General features: G+C 44.2%; 2 protein-coding genes across 6 annotated transcripts in view; one reads left to right on the top strand and one right to left on the bottom strand.

The window, feature by feature from the left end:
- ITSN2 (intersectin 2) overlaps positions 1–20,754 on the bottom strand; it is a 124,139-nt gene that overhangs the window by 42,224 nt on the left and 61,161 nt on the right. For all 5 annotated transcript variants that reach the window (XM_053283883.1, XM_053283882.1, XM_053283884.1 and 2 more), the window contains 9 exons: positions 19,847–20,025; positions 17,409–17,550; positions 16,673–16,878; positions 12,606–12,670; positions 11,377–11,543; positions 10,653–10,698; positions 10,224–10,345; positions 4,560–4,656; positions 3,197–3,388 (listed from right to left, as the gene is read on the bottom strand). In XM_053283883.1, coding sequence (XP_053139858.1) covers positions 3,197–3,388; positions 4,560–4,656; positions 10,224–10,345; positions 10,653–10,698; positions 11,377–11,543; positions 12,606–12,670; positions 16,673–16,878; positions 17,409–17,550; positions 19,847–20,025 — 1,216 coding nt within the window. The remainder of the gene's footprint in view (positions 1–3,196; positions 3,389–4,559; positions 4,657–10,223; positions 10,346–10,652; positions 10,699–11,376; positions 11,544–12,605; positions 12,671–16,672; positions 16,879–17,408; positions 17,551–19,846; positions 20,026–20,754) is intronic.
- The window catches only part of GCFC2 (GC-rich sequence DNA-binding factor 2), a 102,194-nt gene continuing 101,872 nt past the window's right edge, over positions 20,433–20,754 (top strand). The window contains exon 1 of the mRNA XM_053283887.1: positions 20,433–20,565. The gene's annotated coding sequence lies outside the window, so the exon portion shown is untranslated. The remainder of the gene's footprint in view (positions 20,566–20,754) is intronic.

Here is a 20,754-nt window from a genome sequence, read left to right on the forward strand (position 1 = left end):
AACTACCCATACCCCTGCCGCCGCCATAGCCCGCCAGCCAGCCAGCCCTTCCTCCCTCCCTCCCAGCTGCCCACCCGCCCGCCCGCCCGAGTCCTCACCGGAATGCTTTGTTAAAAAACGAGAGGAGCTCCCGGACAGAGCTCCTCTCGTTACGAAGGCCTGCTGCAGAATGAAGGCGCTTTGCGTGCGCATGCGTGCACCGCAAAGGATGCCGATCGCTGGAGGCCCGGTCTACCCGGCCCTTTCCCGGCCGGGTAGACCGGGCCTCTGGCGATCGGCGTCCTTTGCGGTGCGCGCATGCGCGCGCGCAAAGCGCCTTCATTCTGCAGCAGGCCTTCGTAACAAGAGGAGCTCTGTCCGGGAGCTCCTCTTGTTTTTTAACAAAGCATTCTGGTGAGGACTCGGGCGGGCGGGCGGGCAGCTGGGAGGGAGGGAGGGAGGGCTGGCTGGCTGGCGGGCTACGGCGGCGGCAGGGGTATGGGTAGTTTTCAGAGAAATCTGCTCGCGGCGGGGGGGGGGCGGCTGGTTTCCAGCGCCCCGTTAGTCTTTTAAATACGGGCGCTGGAGGGGGCAAAGAGGCGGGAGGAGTAAGCAAGCCCTCCCGCCCTTGAAGCAATACCCCCCACCCGGACCCGGACCAGCAAGTGCCGAACCGGTCCGGCAGTTCGGCCATTCTTTAGAATGGCCGCCGGACCGGTTCGGACTCACCCCTACTCAGAGGCACACCCTTGAGGCTGGAGGTGGCCCACAGCCCTCTGACTAGTAGCCATTGATAGACCTCTCCTCCATGAAGTCATCCAAACCCCTCTTAAAGCCATCTAGGTTGTTGGCCATCACCACATCCTGTGGCAGAGAGTTCCACAAGTGGATTATATGCTCTTTGGAGCAATAATGTGCAAGGTCAGCTGTGCCTCCTTAGACAAACATACCAGTAATTTTGCTGCAGTGCAAAATAAAAAGTAGAGGGTATTTGAATGGAATGGGATTCAGAAATAAATAAAACTGTGCAATGTCAGGAAAAAGTAACTAAAAATAAAGTGCCTAGTTAGAGCAGGGGTACCCAACAGGGGATAGCAGTGCCCCTAGGGGCACCTGAAGGGCTCCGAGGGGGTACTTAGAGTTGCTCCCATGCTGCAATTGCACTATTTGCTCCTCAGCTGAAGGATCACAGGCTTAAGGCTGATGCATCGTCATCTATGTGTCCACTGCAGAAGAGGAGAGAGGAAAATCTCTACTCCTGAATGGCTGGCTATGTACTTCAGCTTAGCGGACCTCAGTCTGACCGACAGCCTTCCGAAAATAAGTAGCAATAGCAATAGCACTTACATTTATATACCGTTCTATAGCCAGAGCTCTCTAAGCGGTTTACAATGATTTTTAGCATATTGCCCCCAACATTTCTGGGTACTCATTTTACTGACCTCGGAAGGATGGAAGGCTGAGTCAACCTTGAGCCCCTGGTCAGGATCGAACTTGTAACCTTCTGGTTACAGGGCAGCAGTTTTCTTACCACTGCGCCACCAGGGGCTGTCTGACTGACAGCCTTCTGAAAATAAGTACTCAGTATTCCCATTCAAATTAACAGGACGAGTAAATCTGTCCGATTAATTTCAATAGAAGTACTCATGAGTAACTTAGTCTGGATGTAAGCTAGTGACTGGAGTAGCCCGTCTCATAACTCGTGTGTGTGTGCATGTGCATGCATGCATGCATATGCGCACACGCACGGACACACTCTATAGGGTACCTGAGCTGAAGGCTTGCAACAGAAAGAGTACACTTGTTTAAAAAGGTTGATGTATATGCACAAATAGATGGAAATACATTTATTCAGTGATGTTTGAAACAAGAAAAAACTGATTGGAGAATAGGAACAGGGGGGTGACAAGGATACTACAGCATACAACTCGAAAATTAGTATCTGTATAATGAGGTATTAACGTTTCATGCCAAAAAGCTGGAAGCTGAAGACAAACCAGAATGGTATAAGAGAGAACATGCAGACTACACTACCAGCAGTACATTCAGGTAAAGGCCACATGAAAAAATATCTAAGCTCTCACGTTGAGGGTTTCTCCACGCCCTTGCCCTTCACCACCTGCTAGTCCCACTGGCCTTGGTTTCAGAAAAGCAGTCCATCTTTTCCCCAAATGCTCACTCAGCATGCAGGATGTGATTGACAGGAAGTGGCAGAAACAGGAATCATAACGGCCAGAAGGAAAACGGAAAACGTTTGAACTGAAACGTAATTTCTTAGAGTCTGGGAAAGGCTGAGAACCCATAATGGAACTGAGCCTTCAATATTTTAATGTTTCCCTTTGTCAACAACTGCAATTCGGCATCTTCTTGAGCAACAGGAAAAGAGACTGATTTTTGAGCTTTGACTTGCAGTAATGTTTTCCACATTGTCAATTGTGACCAAACTCACATTCTCACATAGGAGTTGCTGCTAGAGATGTGCATGGAATCTGTTCAGAGGCCCGTAAAAGGGTCTCCGGACAGGTTTGTGCACATCCATGGCTGCTACCCCAGCAACTACTAGGTGGCCATTTGTTTTATCAGTCTCCTTGCAGTGTAAATCAACAGATCAGTCTACAGATCAGGGGCATAAAACCCAGTTTCATAAGGTAACTAGCTGATTTCTTTTTTCAAGCTTAGGAGACAGTAATTCATTTTTAACTAGTAGCATTTGCTTTCCCTGTGCCTAAAAGCAACAGCGCATCACTGCACAGATAGGTAGTTCTCTGTCTTCTGACTCAATCATAAACACACAAAAATAGATTAGTGGAAATAAAATATGAGTTCAAACTCTCCCACTTGGTAATGCAACATGCATGAGTTCTAGATGCAGCATATTTTGAGGCTAAGGAAGGGATAAGTCTGTCAAGGAATTTTATATTCATTCATGACTTCCATCTAGCCATAACTGCTGAAAGCACAAGCAAGAGGATTGTGGTATCATGTGCACAGACATGGAACCGACCAATATAAAAATCATGAATAGCACTATTGGTGGCAATCACAGAGGCCTCAATTTTCCCTGAGAAGTTGGAACAGTCTGGTGTGTGTGTGTACACACATGCATGTGAGTGAAGTGACTTAATGATGTACTATTGACACACTGGGAAAAGTGATGTTCTTTATAACAGAAGCTGAGGCACTCACTTAATTACTGCTTTAAAAAAGCCTCACTTACACTGCTGACTTGGATCGGAGTCTGTGGTCATCTTCACGTAATTTGAAGGAAAGAGGCCTGATGTGCCATTTATTTCCCCTTGCCACCAATCCGCATCTTCTTTGTTCAATACATTAATAAGCTGTCCCTTAGAGAAACTGAGCTCATCTTCATTGTTTGCGATGTAGTCATACATCGCTATCACTTGACACACTAGGAGAAAAAGAAATCCATGAGACAAGCTATGTCACTCTATAGCAGCAAAAATATGATGTACTGTTTTTGAATTTTAAGGCCGTTCAAGAGGAAGGAAAGGCTTTATTTGTGGTACCCATCCCAACACCCCAGTACTACCACCAGTTGATCTTATGCAAAGGATGAAGGGAGGCAGCTTTTCTGCAAAAGGGGCATAGTCTTGTCATGGAGGAATTGTCAATTTGCTGCTTCATAGTTATTCCTTTAAATACAGGAAAATTACACACTCCATCACTGGTGAAGGCCTACATTCTTAAAAATGAAGGAACGAAAAGGACATACAGAGGTGCTGCATGAGTCCCAGGACTGGGAACCCTCCTCTTTCAAAAGATGGTAAATATTTCACTCCCTCCCACAGGACTGCTTATATCCCAGAGTGATTATACAAGTGTCAGCTACAGCACCATCACTAGCAGCAACGAAGAAGCGGAGGAAACACAGGTGACTAGAAAGGCTCAACTCTTCCTAATTGCATGCTGCACCAAAGAGATTCTAAAAAGGTTGTTTCTCTGCTGCGCTGTCATGAGTGAAGCCCAATAGGCACCCATAATAGTCTTCTAGCAGGGGAAGGGCCATTTCCCCTGGTTTTTTGGCTTTTCTTCCTCAACAACAAACTATGGACATTTCCTTACAACTGAATCAATTACTTTTCAAAAATGTCTCCTGGATACAACTGCTGGTCTCCCAAGGCCATAGTACTGCATGTCTTTTGGGAGAAAATCAATTTAATCAACATGTTAATATCCTGCTAACTGAGCAAAGAGGCACTTTTTAAAGTGGTGATTCTGTTAATGCAAGTTAAAAGCCCTGTGTGAAAACAGCACAGCTCTGGTACAGGGTCCAACAACATATTCTACACAAACATGTCTAAGCAAACCCATATGTTTGGAAGCTCACATGGGAGCTCTCCCAACCAGCTTGGGAAAGTTATTTGGAGCAGAAAAATCTCGGCTGTGAAAAGGGTTAAATACCATGTTCTGTTTTGAGTTACTCAGTCACTTCTCCACACAAAATGGCCACCTCAGAAAACTGCTTGTCTTTTTCAAACAGCAGACACCAAGGCAAATGTGTGCATTGTGCAGTTTGTTCCCAAGTCTAAGCCAATTGTTAGTAAGCTTTAGAAACTTACCTGGAAGAGCAGCTGGAGTTGTCCTTTCACTACTTGGACCCAAAAGTTTCACGTGGGTAGCAGGGAACCATCCTTTCTGTCTTTTTTTCCCTCTTGCCTGGAAAAAAGGAATTTTAAGGTGACATCAACTAGCAGGTCTGTGATGAACAATCTTGTCACAGAGTTTCTCAGCTCACTGCTCACCAAACAAAGGAAAACAAGACTAGTTAGGAACCTCTTCCTTATGTCCCACCTGAATGTGCTTCCTTGTAAATTCAACCCATTAGTTCTAGTTTTGCTTTTGAGAGCAGGACTAGAACCAATGAGCAGAAATTACAAGGAAGCAGATTTAGGCTGGACATAAGGAAGTAGTTCCTAATGGTGAGAGCTTTCCAACAGTGGATCTCGGTCTGTCTTGTGCAGTGGTGTTGGCCCTCCTTCCCTGGAGGTTTTCAAAGAGAGCCTAGATGGCCATCTGCCAGGGATGCTGCAGCAGTTTCCTGCCCTGAGCAGGGGGTTGGAAGGGACTTTCAAGGTGTTCTAGTCCCACTCTGAAATTCTATGATTCTAGTGGCAAAAATATAAGAAAAACTGCCCAAGTAAGATTAATTGCAAAAAAGTGAGTTCAGACATTGCCTAGCTTGGAAGATATTAAAAGGCATTGATGCAGACACATTACATTGGGCGAGTCACTGTCCCTTGTGTGTTTGATTTTTGTTTCTTAAATGTTAGTCATTGTGGAGGGGCATGATCAGGAGGGCAAGAATCAGGGACAGGGGATCAAACATGTTGTTGCTGCTGCGGTCCTCTCAGGTTACCCCCCTCCTCCCGGCTCCTGTCTGCCTTGGTAGGGAAGCTGCCATTGAGGAAACAAAAGCCAAGTACACAAGGGCAAATCATGAGCTTTATGGAACATGTAGTTTGATCAACAGCATAGAACTCTGCAAAAGTCAAACTTTGAGCATACCAAAGTGAGATGGTAAACCTAGCGATATCTCAACATCAGCCTGTCCATTGGTCCTTCTCCAAAACTGGCTCTATCGCCCCTTTGGACAATAGTTATTGAATTTCTGTTAGCAGGGTTTGTTTTATCCTGAGGCAGTGGCACATCTAGGTAATTTAGGCATCCAGACCACCCCTGCCGCAAGGCTCCCACGTCAATGCAAGCCCCCGCTCTGCCACGAGCCCCCCTGCTGCTGCCAATGACCCAAGGCCAAACCGCAGATCTTTGCAAGTATTCTAGCCACCATGTGCATGGCCGGGGGGTGAGGGGTGTGCCTGTGCAGCAACCCTTGAGTAGGTCAGCCCAGCGGCCACACCCACTCCACCCGCCGCCATGGGGGGAGACCTGTTCAGGCTCACCCGCCCACCCCCCGGCTGCACACATTGTTCAGATCCACAAACACTCACCGCCTCCTCCTCAGCGAGGATGAGAAGCCATCCAGACTTTGGGGCAGGCGAAGGCAGTAGTGCGCCCTTTTCCTCCCTGCCCTCTTGCCCTAGTTCTCTCCTGAGATGGCAGCTCTGAGCATACACTCAAGGAGGAAGGAGCTCCCCTGTGAGTTTGGTAGGAGGCAACACGATGGGCCAGGTAGGCCGTCAGTCCGGATATATCCTCTCCAACCCAGTTACAAATCTTTTAGGAAGTGAATCCGGATGCTTCAATTCCTCCGATGTCCCTCTGCTCCTTCTCCTTGGAGAAACAAGAGTCCTCCATGCTGCTGCAGCCCAGCCACTTGCTTGGAGTTGCCCAGCAGCGGGGCTCGCTGCGGCAGTGGGGGCCTCCCTGGACCTTGGAAGCCACTGGCTGGGGCACTATGGTCTGGGGGTAAGAATGCCTCTGTCCCGAGGAAAGGAGGAGTGGTATGGAATTCTATGGCATAGCCAGTGGAGATGATAATTAGCACACCAGGTGGAAAGGAAGTATGCAAGTTTGATTGGGGTAGAAGTTCCAACAGGCAAGGGAATTTGAGAATCAAAGACTCTGCTTGGTTGGATCCCAATGTTTGACCTTTTGATGTGGCTTACTCATTTGAGGGAAGGAACATTTCTGAGAGTATTGGAAGGACTTTCTGTTATCCCTTTGCTCAGACCAGTTGTATCTGGGTCTGTTGAATCTCTTAAACCTCTGGGAGTAGGACTGTGGGGATGTGAAACTTTTAGCTGTAAACTTTACTTTTTCATACATTCTATGGTTTCATCTGTCTGAGAGCTGAAGAGGCCCTCCCCATCAAAGGGAAGGTCTTCAATCTTGTCTTGCATATCAGGTTGCAGACCTGACAGACATGATGCCTTAGAGCCAAGGCGGGATGCCTTAGAGAGATGGTGCTAGCCAAAGTGTGAGATTCTGTTTCTATAAGGTGTTTGGGTGTACAGGAGAACCTCATTATCCATGGATTCATCATCCACGGATTCGCTTATCCATGGTCGGATAAAAGACACTTGACCTCACCATACGCAGGGAGAAAAGTGGGGGAACACATCAACCTTGCATATCCATGGGTCAGGAGTGGCCAGAAATGACTGAGGTCATTTCCGGCTGCCATTTCGTTTCTCTGAGCCACAAAATGGCTCAGTTCAAGGGGGGCAGGAGAACAGAGCAGCAAAAAGGGTAAGGAGCTCCCCCTCATGACCTCCCCCCATTTGGCCGATTTTCAGCCATTTTTAGCCAACTGGGAACCACAATGTCATTGCCCTAATGCCTCAATATTCACAGTTTTGGGATCCATGACTGCAGTTGGGAACTGAATCGCCATGAATATCAAGATCCTCAATATATGCCAATTTTGAAATTAGTTCTCTGAATCTAGTTTGGATCATTTCAGGAATGTCCTTTATGGCCGCTTTGAACCCTTCTCAAACTGAATACTGGAACTTGGCCATGCAGGCCAGATAGTTGGCTATTCTCTAAGAGAGAGATGAAGACAAGTAAATTTTCCGACCAACAGAATCCAGATTTCTGCCTTAAATTGTCAGTGGGAGCAGAATGTCTTCAGCCAGACTTGCTGTTCAGTGCACAGTCCATAACAAGTGAATTAGGTGGAGAGTGCTTAAATACAACCTTACAATCAACCTCTTGGACTCTGTAGAAATTTTTGAATCTTTTGGAGATAGATGTGGCAGTAGATGGAGCATCCCAGGCAGACTTTGCTGAATTAATCAGAACTGACAGCATGGGAATTGCTGCAGGCTGGGATATTGTAGTAGAGGCAACAAAGATCTTTAACAGCTGGGACTAGGGATTTTAGTTCCAAGCCAAGTATTTAAGCCATTTCAGCTATTTGGATGCAGTACGATTTGGTCTCCTCAGTATGGGAACTGGATGGATTATTTGGCACATTGGCATCTGGGGAAGGGTCTGATGGGTTTTCCATATGTGTGGATTCAGTGTTGGAGTCGGAGAAAGAGGTGTACTCATCATTGGAGAAATGCTTTTCTGGAATAGCAGGTGCCCCCACAACACTTGTGAAGGGGGTAGCTAGCCTGGCAGGAGAAGCCAGATGGGCTAGAGCCATAGGTGGAGGAAGAGGAGACTGTACCAAAGGGGGTTGTGCCATGGGTGAGGGGGTCCAGTGGATGCTTGAAGGATGGGTAATTAAGGACAGGAGATGATGGCTCTTGAGAAGCAGTGGTAGACTGGAGTCTCTGGAACTTCCAAAGCCGGAATTCTTAATAACCGTATGGCAGAGACAGAGAAGGCAAGTAAAGAGCGTCTTTAAATCTTCCCAGCCTCCTGATATAACCTGGGTCTAGGGCCCCCGGGGAACTCTAAGCAATCCAGCCATCTCTGGTAAGGATAGTGGGCAGAGAGTGAGAAATGAAGCCTTTCCTTGCAGGGTTGAGCAGGAAGGTGACATGGAGAGCAGTGAGGAGTTGTGAGTACTGGAGATGCACATGGTGTCTTAGGAATCTCCAAGGCGTCAAGAGCTACTTGCATTACCAACGTTGAGTCTGTGGAGGGAAATCCTCTTAAAAGGTGGAGCCAGAAGGGGTTGTTATTGGAGAAGCCAGGATGAATTCAATGTCGTGGAAGAGAGGAAAGTCCCTCAACACCGTCGAAGTGTGATCTGAAGACAGGAGTAGAGAGAGAAGTTGGAGTGGGCGTGTGCTTGGCCAACATGTGCTTGGTCGAGGTTGGTAGAGGAGTCGACATAGAGTCTTGGATCCCGGCAGAGGTGCATTTTGGCACAGGCACAGACATCAACATCAGGATCTGTTTCGATATCGAGGCTGGCGTCGCGAGTGGAGCTGTGGAAGCCATCTCGATCACCTCCACTAAAGAGGAAGATGAATGCCAATGGGCATGGTTTTCTGAAGTCATCCGGCATCATAGCAGGTGATAGTCGACAAGGGTACGCAGCTTGTTATCAAAATCGATGTGGAGGTTAATGGTTGGACTGGGATAGATGGCGGTGCTGAAGTTGAAGCTGTTGAAGCTGAGAATGGAGAAATTTTTCGGTCCTCTGCCCAAAGTTTGTGCTGTTTGTGATATCTATGGCTAAGAGACTTCACAAGGTTTCTTGAAAGTAGTTGGAGAAGTGGAGGAAGGTTTTGACATTGAGCCCAACTTTGACCACATGGACGTCAAATGGTGTCAGCGACAATGGAAAGTGCAGCATTGAGGTTGACGGACAAAGGGCCTGTTCGTAAAGTGCCGCTCATAAGCACAATTCTCTGCTCTTCTGAGTTTGTTTGGAAAAGGAGAGGCAAATTTTACAGGCACAAATATTACGATCTTCCACAAGACAGAGCAAACAAAGATCATGTTTGTTGGAAGAGGGGAGGGTTGTGCGGCAAGAGGAACACTACTTAAGGTCTTCTTTGAGTCTATTAGAGTAAAATCCCAAACGTTAGGCAAAGAGCAATCAGACAAAACAGTCCAAGGACAGTGTAACTGATAAGCAAACTTTAAACTGTGTCTTTCTGGAACCGAACACAAGGAGTGAAAACCAAGGAAACCATTCACGATGGTGGTCAAGAAGGAACAAAGCACTCAGGCGCCAAGGATAACGAGTGTGCTCCGAGCACGAGGGGCAGAGCTTCAGACCACTATAAAGAGCCTGAAATCCTTCCAAGGGGACTACTGCGCAGGCGCAAAGCCCATGTTGTGAAGAATACCGGATCACCATTAAGATCATAGATCTATTTTGTAACATGTAGACTGTAGAGGGACCACTATGTCTAATTAATTAAAACTTGAATGTATGCTACTAAATATAATTCCCTTAAACCCAAAGTTAAGGAAAAAAATAGTTTAAAAGTAGATATGTGAGGAAGGCACAATACATATATTTGTTTTTAGTAAAGCAGCTGACCTTTCAGGATGAAAAGGTTATAAGATACAAGAAAGCATGGCATGGCCAACAAAAAAGATCTTATCTTGTTCTCAACACAATTTCAAAGCTAGCATTAAAAATGTCACAGCATTTAATGGCTTTAAAGAAGATTCTTCTATTGTGTAGCTCTTTTGACTTGAAGCACTGTCTCTAGGATGGGAGGGGGGGTCACCATTTTGAGATAGGTTATATAAATGAATAACTATAGAATTTGGCTTAAATCTGAAACCAGGCCCAGTGCATTCTTGCTGAAAAGACCTTTTTAGTTTTATTCTCTAGATAGCAGAAAAAAGGCACATCTCAGATTTTTTAAAAAACAGTTATCAAAGATAAAGAATTTATCAGTTACCTGTAATTCTCCCTGCCACCATCCACTAGAATTTTTCTTCAGGATAAGTATAAGCTGCCCTGGGGCCAGACTGAGCTGTTCTGCTCCCGATGCAGTATAAACTGTGGTAACTTGAGCAATTTCTGAAAGGACACACACATCAGTGAAACATTAATCATTAGAATAAACTACACATTGCAATATCAGTGATACTTACTAGGGATGTGCATGAACAGCTTGTGCAGCTGCATGCAGCTTTTGAAGAGCAAGCACCATGCCCGGAAAAGCAGTGGTGCAGCAGTGGGGCAGCTAAGGTCCTGCTTACCTAATTTTTAAAGGAACCGGCCCCTGCCCCACCCTGCCAAACCAGTTCGAATGCTGGCACACAAACAGATTCAGCGCTTCTCTAAGGAGGTGCCGAACCAGATCGGGCACATCCCTAATACGTACCAGGTTTTTTATTTACTGTTCCTGTTTTGCTAGCAGTAGCAGAACCCTACAACAAAAAGGAAAAAAAGAGAAATAAGACAATCCACTTTAATTTGCAGGATGACATAACGTAACTATTCCCGCTTAGCTAAAACTCTCATTTTTCAGGTGAATAGACTTTCTATTTTACAACTAGTTAAAAAAAAATCTTTCACCATCCTTTTCCTGATATGATATACAAGTAATAAACTATATTTTTATGACTTATACCAGACTATGGGAAACACCTATAGCAGCAGTGATATAGGAAGATGCTGAAAGGCATCATCTCAAACTGCGCAGGAGATGGCAATGGTAAATCATAAGGCTCCATGGTAAGGAGAATTACCATGTTATTATAAACTGCCCAGATGTTACTGTAAACCGCCCAGAGACGAAAGTTTGGAGCGGTATACCAATTTGAATAATAATAATAATAATAATAATAATAATAATAATAATAGTAAGGCTCTGTCATCACCGATGGCACACTTTACCTTTACCTGTTCAAACAGTGCTTTCAAATTTGAGTGCATAGATCACCAGTGCTGCATCACACATACTCCACCCCCCATGACCAGGATTATCAGAGCTGGCAGTGCTGGTAATCCGAGGCAGGGGAGAGTACACTTGTCTGATGTTTCATACAAATACCCCTGAACGAGTGTTTATCTTGGATATTCCATCTCCAAATTCCAAGCCTTACGTCAAGATCCTTTAGTTGGACATAATTTGAAGGGAAGATTCCAGTTCTGTCACCAATGCTTCCAGTCCACCATTCCCCATCTTTCTGAGTAACTAGTATTTCTTCACCTTCAGCGAAAGTTAAATCACCAGGTTCAGAACTTGTATAAGGATACAGCGCTATATACTCTGAAAAAAGAAAAGAGAATTTTTGCTGCTTAATAAAGCTAGACATGATTTGGAACTACAACCTATTTACCCATACAATTCTGAAAACTCTTGAACTTACAGTTGTTTAACATGGAACAAATAAAAAATGCACGATGCCTCAGCATCAATTCTTTTCAATATATGAGTTGATAATCAACTCATAAATGTGAGATACCTTAACTGAATGTGCTCCTCTCACATTTACATCACATATGCTGCAGTGTATGTCCATGCGAAACCTACCTCTCCGATCTCTCATGGAAGGGGTCAATTTTTCTAGCTGTCTTGAAGTTTAGTGCCAATCCACCCCCTTGGGTAACTGAGTCACTGTAACTTATTAGCAGGCTACTCCTATGTGAAGCTACCCTACTCTTCCCTACAGACACTGAAGAAATAACTTTACCAGAATGGGGAAAAAACACAGAAGTCCAAACTGGTATCCAAAGTGTAACATCTTTAAAACACATATCCATTTAAAAACAAAAAAAACACCCTGCAAATTTAAATTTCTAAAAACCTTTTAAAAACAAAAACAAACAAAAAACACCCTGCAAATTTAAATTTCTAAAAACCTTTGGTTTAAGATGTGTCCCTCTGAAAGGACACCTTTTGAATTTGGGGGTATACCTATTTCTGTTGAGGCGAATGTGGACGTCAAAGAGGAAGACAAGATGTGGCGAGATAGAAGCTAATTTATAAAGACTGGGCTGCAGGTAAGAGTGTGAAGTTTGTCATGATGATATGCGGAGGAACTCAAGATGACTTCAATAAGTTTGAACTTCCATACTTAAGACTATGGGTAAGAGTGAGATTCACCTTATTTTAAACCAAAGGTTTTTAGATATTTTCTTTCTAAGAGTTCACAATATCATACAGTTAAATAAATGCAGGCTAGCTTTGGGACACAGATGTCAAGTACAGTCATTTATAAGAGTAATCATTGCACAGTCCAATACCAAGTGATAAGGCTCCTTCCTCTTCTCCTCCTCCCTTCCACAAATTCAACAATTAAGATGGAGAATGCTTAAATTCAAGTCTTACCCTCTCCTGGTCTATATAATGGTGCTGTGAGCTTCTTGTTTATAGCTGCATAAACAGCTTCTGGTCTGCAGATTAAAATAATAATAATTAGTAAATTTGGCATTTGTCTTGTGCCTGACATCCAACTAAGCTATTCAATAATACTACCCAGGAGTTACTCTAAAGAATTGCTTAATTTCAATAGGACTTCTGTTAAGTAATTTTAGACAGGATGTCAGCCAGTGTTCTTTATGCAGTGATAAGTGACTCAATTTACAAATGTTAGCAAATGTGAGAAAATACTTTTAGGAATTAATAGTTTTGTACTCAAATTGATTCGCAAATCCCTAATTGTGAGCCCTGTGGGAACAGGATGTAAACCACTTTGAGAACGTTGGTTGAAGAGCGGTATATAAATATTTGTAATAGTAGTAGCAGGCACCAATCAGTGTTTCAGCGCCAGCTGAAAGCAGCTGGCGCTGACACATGGTCAATTAAATGGAATTAAAGGAGCACTCACTCCCTTAACTTCTAACAGCCCAGGTTCCTAGCCAGGTTTGCCACCAAGGCAAACCTGGACTGGACTGCCCTAGCCCAGTCTTGGCTGCTCATGAGAACAGCCTCAGTATTAACAACACAGTATTCCAAACTTTATTGCAGTGTTGTAGAGGGGCACTTGTGCTTCCACTTACTTGGGATTGTTATTCTAGCCACTGACTGACATCCTGACTAAGGAAGCAGGAGTTGTGTCCTTGCAGTAAGAGAATATCTTAACAGAATGCTCTGTGCCTTCCAAAATGTATTTCTCTGAGGGCTGTGGGACCCTCAGGGACAGTTCTTGGGAGGCACAGAACACTTCCAGAGGCTGGGAAGATCAGCAAAAATCACACACACACACACACACACACACACACACACACACACACACACACACACACACCCATGTGTGCTGTGGTACTGGGTAGGCATGTGCAAACTGGTTATAATTTGAACTGGTTTGAAGGTTCGAACTTGGACCAAACCAGCTGTTGAAAATGCAGAGCAGAAACATGCAGAAACAACAGATATAATTCTGTGTGTGTATGTGCCCATATGTATCCCAGCCTAAATGTCAGTTCCTGCCTAGACCACTGTCAAGTGTGTGCCTTCAGAGGTAAATTGCCCCGGGGGAGCAAGGGCTGGGCTCTATAAACATTTGAATGTAGCTGGTGAACAGGTGCTTGTGAGCAGAGAAGAAGAGCTCTTGTTGCTTGCCATCATCTCAGGCAGTTGAGAGATTCTTGAGTAACTTTACTGTCCAACTAAGAGTTGCTCTCAAATGCCTGTTTTGTGTCTTAATATGTGCATACTTGCAAAAGGTAATATTGAAGAAGCAAGCATAAGGGACTGGTGTTCTGCTAACTAGGCTGAGAGACAATTTTCTTTATATTTATGTATTATATTTGTACAACGCCCCAAATTTCCATCTCTGGCAGTTTACAGCAACACAAAGAAATTAAAACCTTAAAACAATTTAAAACCACAAGTCTAGTTAAAAAGGTTGGGTGAATAAATGTGTCTTTTAAAAGTTACTAAAGTTGCCAGATGGGGAGGCTCTTCTTTCAGCAGGGGGAGCCTTCCAGAGTCTCAGGGCAGCAACAGAAAAAGTCCATCCCTGTGTAGCCACCAAACATGCTGATAGCAACTGCAGATGAACCTATACATGTTTAGCCAGGTGCGGGGAGCAACTGACCCTGTGGCTATTGCTGGTATCTATCTTGTGCCTTAAAAAAAAAAAAAAAGGATTGTGAACCTCTTAGGGGACAGGGAACCATCGTAGTGGTGTTATTTTTCTATGTAAACCACTAATAAACTGCATCTGATGCCTGATAGCTGTAGTAAAAGATGAGTAGCTGTGATGAAGAAAAAGTAACTATTTGTACCTGAATCTGACTGATTTGGGTGATTTGTAGACAAAACAAATCACCCCTGTGTTCAATTGCCCAGACACGGGTACAAAACAAATCACCCCAGATTCAGACACGAAAAATTCGGAGATTCAGATCTCCATTTTGTGCCCAAAGTGGGTTGGGTGGTAGTGCCCAATGGGTGGAAGCTACCACCCAGATTTCAAAGAAAATGATGAAAAGGATGGTTTTTAATTGTTTCCCCTGTAGTCTGCACGTCTTTAAGCTTTCCCCCCCATAGGGAATCATGGGGAATTTCAGCAGCCCATAACTCCACTGGGTTGGGGGGGGGCAGTACCAGGGTGGCCTAGATCAGGTTGTAGCGTAGTGCATATAGTGTGCCAACCACCCCCAGAACGGCAAGCCCATGGGGTATTGGGTTTTGTTGTTTTCAATGTCTGAAGTGTTCTCAGAATTGACACCTCAGACACTGAAAACAACAAAACCCAGTTCGACAAAGACATGCCAACTTCAAAAAACTTTTTAAAAACACCCCTTTGCCCAATTTCTTTGAAATTTGGGTGGTAGCTTCCACCCATTGGGCACTACCACCCACCCCGATGCACCGTGCAAGTGTGTGGTATATCGTGGGGATCCCCCCAGTGACGGGCAGGCTGAAGGGATTGTGAGTGCGTGAATTGATTTTTTTGATTTGATTTGTACCAAAATCAATCACCCCCAATTGATTTTGGGTCCGAATCTCTCCCCTCCCCAATCACCCCAGATTCAATTTGTAGCTGAATTTTCTGAATCCAAATCCAAATAGATTCGAGGTAAAAGAAAAGGGGTTCTGGGGTCAAAAGAGTGGGATTTCCGGGGGCTGGGATGATGGCTCCTGACCCCCACACCTCTGCACTGCCCATGTGACAGCCATGGACTGTCTGGACACATGATTTGCACACCCAGCAATTCCATGTGGATCATCTGTTACCATCCCTGCTGCCTGCCCTCAAGCTCTCTCACTCGATTGTGAGAACGAGCTCATTGTGGTGTTAATTTTAAGATAGAGAAGCTCTATCTTAAAACAGAAACAGCTGCAGATAGACAAAAAAATCAGATGACTTTCTAGAGTTAGGAGTTTTTATATCTTAAGCATGTGGATAAAAACTTCCACTGGAGGCTAAACTCCAGCAATATAGCCATCTAATGATGGTGGCATTTTTTATTATACTATGTGTTTTATTATTTATACTAGATGTGGTGTGGCTTTACTGATTGCTTTATTCAGAAAAATTTCATGAATTCCTATGAAACAGAGGGCAACTTATTTTAACTTGATATGATTTTGCTTGTTTTGTCTTATGTTTTTATTGTTTTAATTCAATCTTAAAAATTGAACTGTTGAAAACATACAATAGGATCATTATGGGTTTGTAAAAAGTAAATCCTCTCTTTGTTTTAAATAGGTGTAGCTGGGGTGGGGGAAGCAGTTTAGGGATTAAATACAAGAATAGTTTAAAAGGAAACCCAGAAGAAAAAGCCCATGTGTGTGCTGGTGTAAGTTTCCTTTTTAACCATGCCTGTGCATAATTCTCAAAACTGCTATTTGTACCCAATGGAGTTTAAGCAGTTGTTTGGACATATTAGGAATACCTTCTGGAAAGAAAACTCTAGAAATAAAATGGGTGTCCATACAATCCTCTGGGCCCCAACCTTCAATTCATCTTCTACACACAACCAGAGCTAAACAGCAGGTTATGTTCAAACACTTCCTTTGGCTCTGCATGTTTATGGTTTTTCAACTTAAAGAGCAGAGCGTAGGATCAGGATCAGGCCTGTGGGGAGCAGGCATTTAACCCTTTCCTTTTGTGCTATAGTCCTGATGAAAATGGCCCTCCCAAAGCTACCATTAGCTCCAGGAGGATAACTCCCATTGGCACTGATAGGAGCTTCCCTCCCTAAGCAAATAGTTTTGGAGATGTCATTTTTGATGGGATTGCAAGGTGAAAGGGTTGAATGCTCCTCCACTCCCGTGGTCCTGACCCTGACCAGAGTCCCCTGTGATGGTTATGTTTTAAAACATGCACACTCATGGCCAAACACTTATCTAAAATATACACATATCGTGTATTTTGCTACCACCCGCCCCCAGACATATCTTTCAAACATGTTCTATTTCAAAATTCCAGGAGCCCCACTTACTCTTCTCTTTGGTATTCATTCCCTGGCAAGATCTTTACATAGGATTTGGGAAACCATCCTCTTCCTCCACCTACTTCTCCAAACCACCAATTTTCCTGCTGCTCCAGCACAGTAATTATGTCATTTTTTGAGAAGTTCAAGTGGTTATCTTTTTTTGCAGTCCAGGAACACAATGCTTGTGCTTTTAGGTTCTCTACAACTTGCCCCTGTCAAAAAATAATAATGTATTTGTGTCGGTTTTTTGTGCAACTTTGCTTTTTTGAGTAATGCAGAAATTGTACAGAATCCTTCCCTAGCACAAATACTTGCACTTGATAATCTGAAAGAAAGCAACTATTCTGCTTAGGAATGAAACAGAACATCTCCTGAGTACAGATATCTTAGGATAGACTAGGGGATATAAAAGCATAGAAAACGATTCTATTCCTAAGTATGTTTATATATACCAGTATGGACAAACTAGGTTAGTTGCTCTTGTAAGATCAAATCAGTTTCCTCAACAGTTAGGTTTTGTTTATTGTCCAGCACATATTCAGACAAGTAGGGGAACCGAAATTTTTGCCATAGCAGATAACAAAACAGGAAAGATGTGGTACTGTTAGTAATATTTTTTGAAATAGTTTTTCATGACAGATCTCATAGAACACCTTTTTCTAAGTTATCACAGTGTAACACAGTGAACTGTACCAGATACCAGGGTACAGGAACATAAACTGCTCTCCTTAATAGAACATACCTGTCCATGGATGGGAGAAACAGATCCTGGTGATACAGTACGAGTAAAAGCAGATTTTTTCTGCCACGTGTTAACATTTAGACTTGAGAGAGACACATTTTGGTAATCTGATTCTTCTGCTGGTTTACTTGGTGAAACTGGTCTGCAAGTTCAACATACTGACATAAATATACTGTTTTAAAAAATAAACAGCTGAAGTGTGAAGTCATTAGTTGTGACACATGCAAAACATGGGGCACCAGGGATGGAGCTGTGTGCTTCACAATTCAATTTCTCTAAGCACCATGGAAGTTCACAGTAATCCTCTGTGGCATTCAGCCATAGGATATACCAGAGAAAGATACTGCTGAGTTGAATGCAACACAAATATCAATTTTGTGCAGGAAAGTCTTGAAATTTCAACTGTCATCCCAATATAAACATTATGAAAATATAAAACTAGTACACAATGGTTGACATCCAAATTTGACATTGCATGTGCTGAAAAATGTTTTGCACATGCAACATGGAGGATGTATTTTAGTTTATCCTGCCTTCCTCTGCAGCCCCTGTGCCTCCTGGGAAATATTTTCAGGAGGCACAGTGGGCTGCAGAGAAAGGAGTGATCTGCAGAGTCAACAGGGAGGAGTTGCATGCACAATTTTTTTTTGGTATGCACAAAGTTAGCCTACAGTGAGGGAAATAAGTATTTGATCCCCTGCTAATTTTGTCCGTTTGCCCTCTGACACAGAAATGACCAGGCTATAATTGGAATGGTAGGTTTATTGTAGCTGTGAGAGACGGAATAACAACAAACAAACCCTCAAAAGCCCAGTGCCCAAAAGTCAGCGATGGATTTGCATTGTAATGAGGGAAATAAGTATTCGATCCCTTCACAAAAGATGTCTTAGTACTTGGTGGCAAAACCCTTGTTGGCAATCACAGAGGTCAGACGTTTCTTGTAGTTGGCCACCAGGTTTGCACACAACCCAGGAGGGATGTTGTCCCACTCCTCTTTGCAGATCCTCTCCAAGTCAGAAAGGTTTTGAGGCTGATGTTTGGCAACCCGAACCTTCAGCTCCCTCCACAGATTTTCTATGGGATTAAGGTCTGGAGACTGGCTGGGCCACTCCAGGACCTTCATGTGCTTCTTCTTGAGCCACTCCTTTGTTGCCTTGGCTGTGTGTTTTGGGTCATTGTCATGCTGGAATACCCATCCATGACCCATTCTCAATGCCCTGGCTGAGGGAAGGAGGTGCTCACCCAAGATCTGATGGTACATGGTCCCGTCCATCGTCCCTTCGATGCGGTGAAGGTGTCCTGTCCCCTTAGCAGAAAAACACCCCCAAAGCATAATGTGTCCACCTCCATGTTTGACGGTGGGGATGGTGTTCTTGGGCTCATAGGCAGCATTCCTCCTCCTCCACACACGGCAAGTTGAGTTGATGCCAAAGAGCTCGATTTTGGTCTCATCTGACCACAACACTTTCGCCCAGTTCTCCTCTGGATCATTCAGATGTGCATTGGCAAACTGCAGACGGGCCTGTACATGTGCTGCCTTGAGCAGGGGGACCTTGCGGGCACTGCAAGATTTCAGTCCTTCACGGCGTAGTGTGTTACCAATTGTTTTCTTGGTGATTATGGTTCCAGCTGCCCTGAGATCATTGACAAGTTCCCCCTGTGTAGTTCTGGGCTGCTTTGTCACCGTTCTCATGATCGTTGCAACTCCCCGAGGTGAGATCTTGCATGGAGCCCCAGACTGAGGGAGATTGACAGTTGTTTTGTGTTTCTTCCATTTGCGAGTTATCGTGCCAACTGTAGTCACCTTCTCACCAAGCTGCTTGGTGATAGTCTTGTAGCCCAGTCCAGCCTTGTGCAGGTCTACAACCTTGTCCCTGACATCCTTCGACAGCTCTTTGGTCTTGGGCATGGTGGTGAGTTTGGAAGCTGAGTGATTGCTTGCTTCTATGGACAGGTGTCTTTTATACAGGTACTGTAACAAGCTGGGATTAGGAGCACTCCCTTACAGAGGGTGTTCCTCATCTCAGCTTGTTACCTGCATATAGTGAAAAGACACCTGGGAGCCTGAAATCTTGCTAGTTGATAGGGGATCGAATACTTATTTCCCTCACTACAATGCAAATCCATCGCTGACTTTTGGGCACTGGGCTTTTGAGGGTTTGTTTGTTGTTATTCTGTATCTCAAAGCTACAATAAACCTACCATTCCAATTATAGCCTGGTCATTTCTGTGTCAGAGGGCAAACGGACAAAATCAGCAGGGGATCAAATACTTATTTCCCTCACTGTAGATGTCAGCCAGTATAAATACTGGTACATATTTAAATCAAAATAGCCAAAAATAATGTGTAGACCTCTGTCAAATTAAGTCAAGCTGAAAATTGTTTATATTTAGTGTGGTGTGAAGTTATACTTACTCTACTGTGAAGTTATACTTACTCTACAATAGCTGAGGCAACTGGTAAAGATACTGTGGGGGGAAGTAAGGCTTTCTTAGGAGGTGATAAAGCTTTTTCATTTTCAGATATTTTTTCTACATAATTGCAAGGAAACCAGCCAAGATGCCCTTGGAAACTTCCATATAACCAACCAGGTTCTCCCTCAGTTTTCTCAAAAACCTGGGGAAGGTGAGGGATGGGGTGTGGGGAGAGACGGTCAACAAAGAACACAGGGACATCAAGAAAATATGACACCATCAACTTCCTAAATGTTTAGCAACAGATACAGTATTTTGATTGTTTTCTGGTATGTCACCCAAGGTATTTGGTGGAGAACGGAGCATTGGTTTCACTTACTGTGAAGGCTTCTTCTGGTTGCTGGGGCCAGGGACATCTCATGGGTTATCCTCTCTCAGGAGCTCCAGGCAGGACAGAAAGTAAATAGTTAAAAAACTAATCCACGCCCACAAGAGCCTGAGGGGGATAACCCTGCCCGAGTTCTTTCAGGCTGAGACATAAGAGGACAAAGGCAATACAAAACAGTAGAAACAGCAGGTCAGAACAAACAGCTTTAAACATTCCAGAATAACAGAGTGTAGCAACCAACTGTAGAACTAAATGTCACTCTCCACCGTTTCAACAGAAGTAGACCAGAGCGCAAAACCACAACTGGGCGGGCTGAGATGTCCCTGGCCCCAGCAACCAGAAGAAGCCTTCATGGTAAGTGAAACCAATGCTTCGTTCTTGGTTGCTGAGGCCAGGGACATCTCATAGGACATACCACAGCTGTCCAACTCGGGTGGGAGCACTCTAGTCTACTAGCGAGGAAGAACTTGTTGCAAGACCTGTCTGTGATGACCTCGCTGCCCTGCTGGTCAGGTTGCTAGCCAGCTCGCCAATCCGCCTAAT

Source organism: Hemicordylus capensis, chromosome 1 (assembly GCF_027244095.1).
Source record: "Hemicordylus capensis ecotype Gifberg chromosome 1, rHemCap1.1.pri, whole genome shotgun sequence".
Classification (NCBI taxonomy): Eukaryota; Metazoa; Chordata; class Lepidosauria; order Squamata; family Cordylidae; genus Hemicordylus; species Hemicordylus capensis.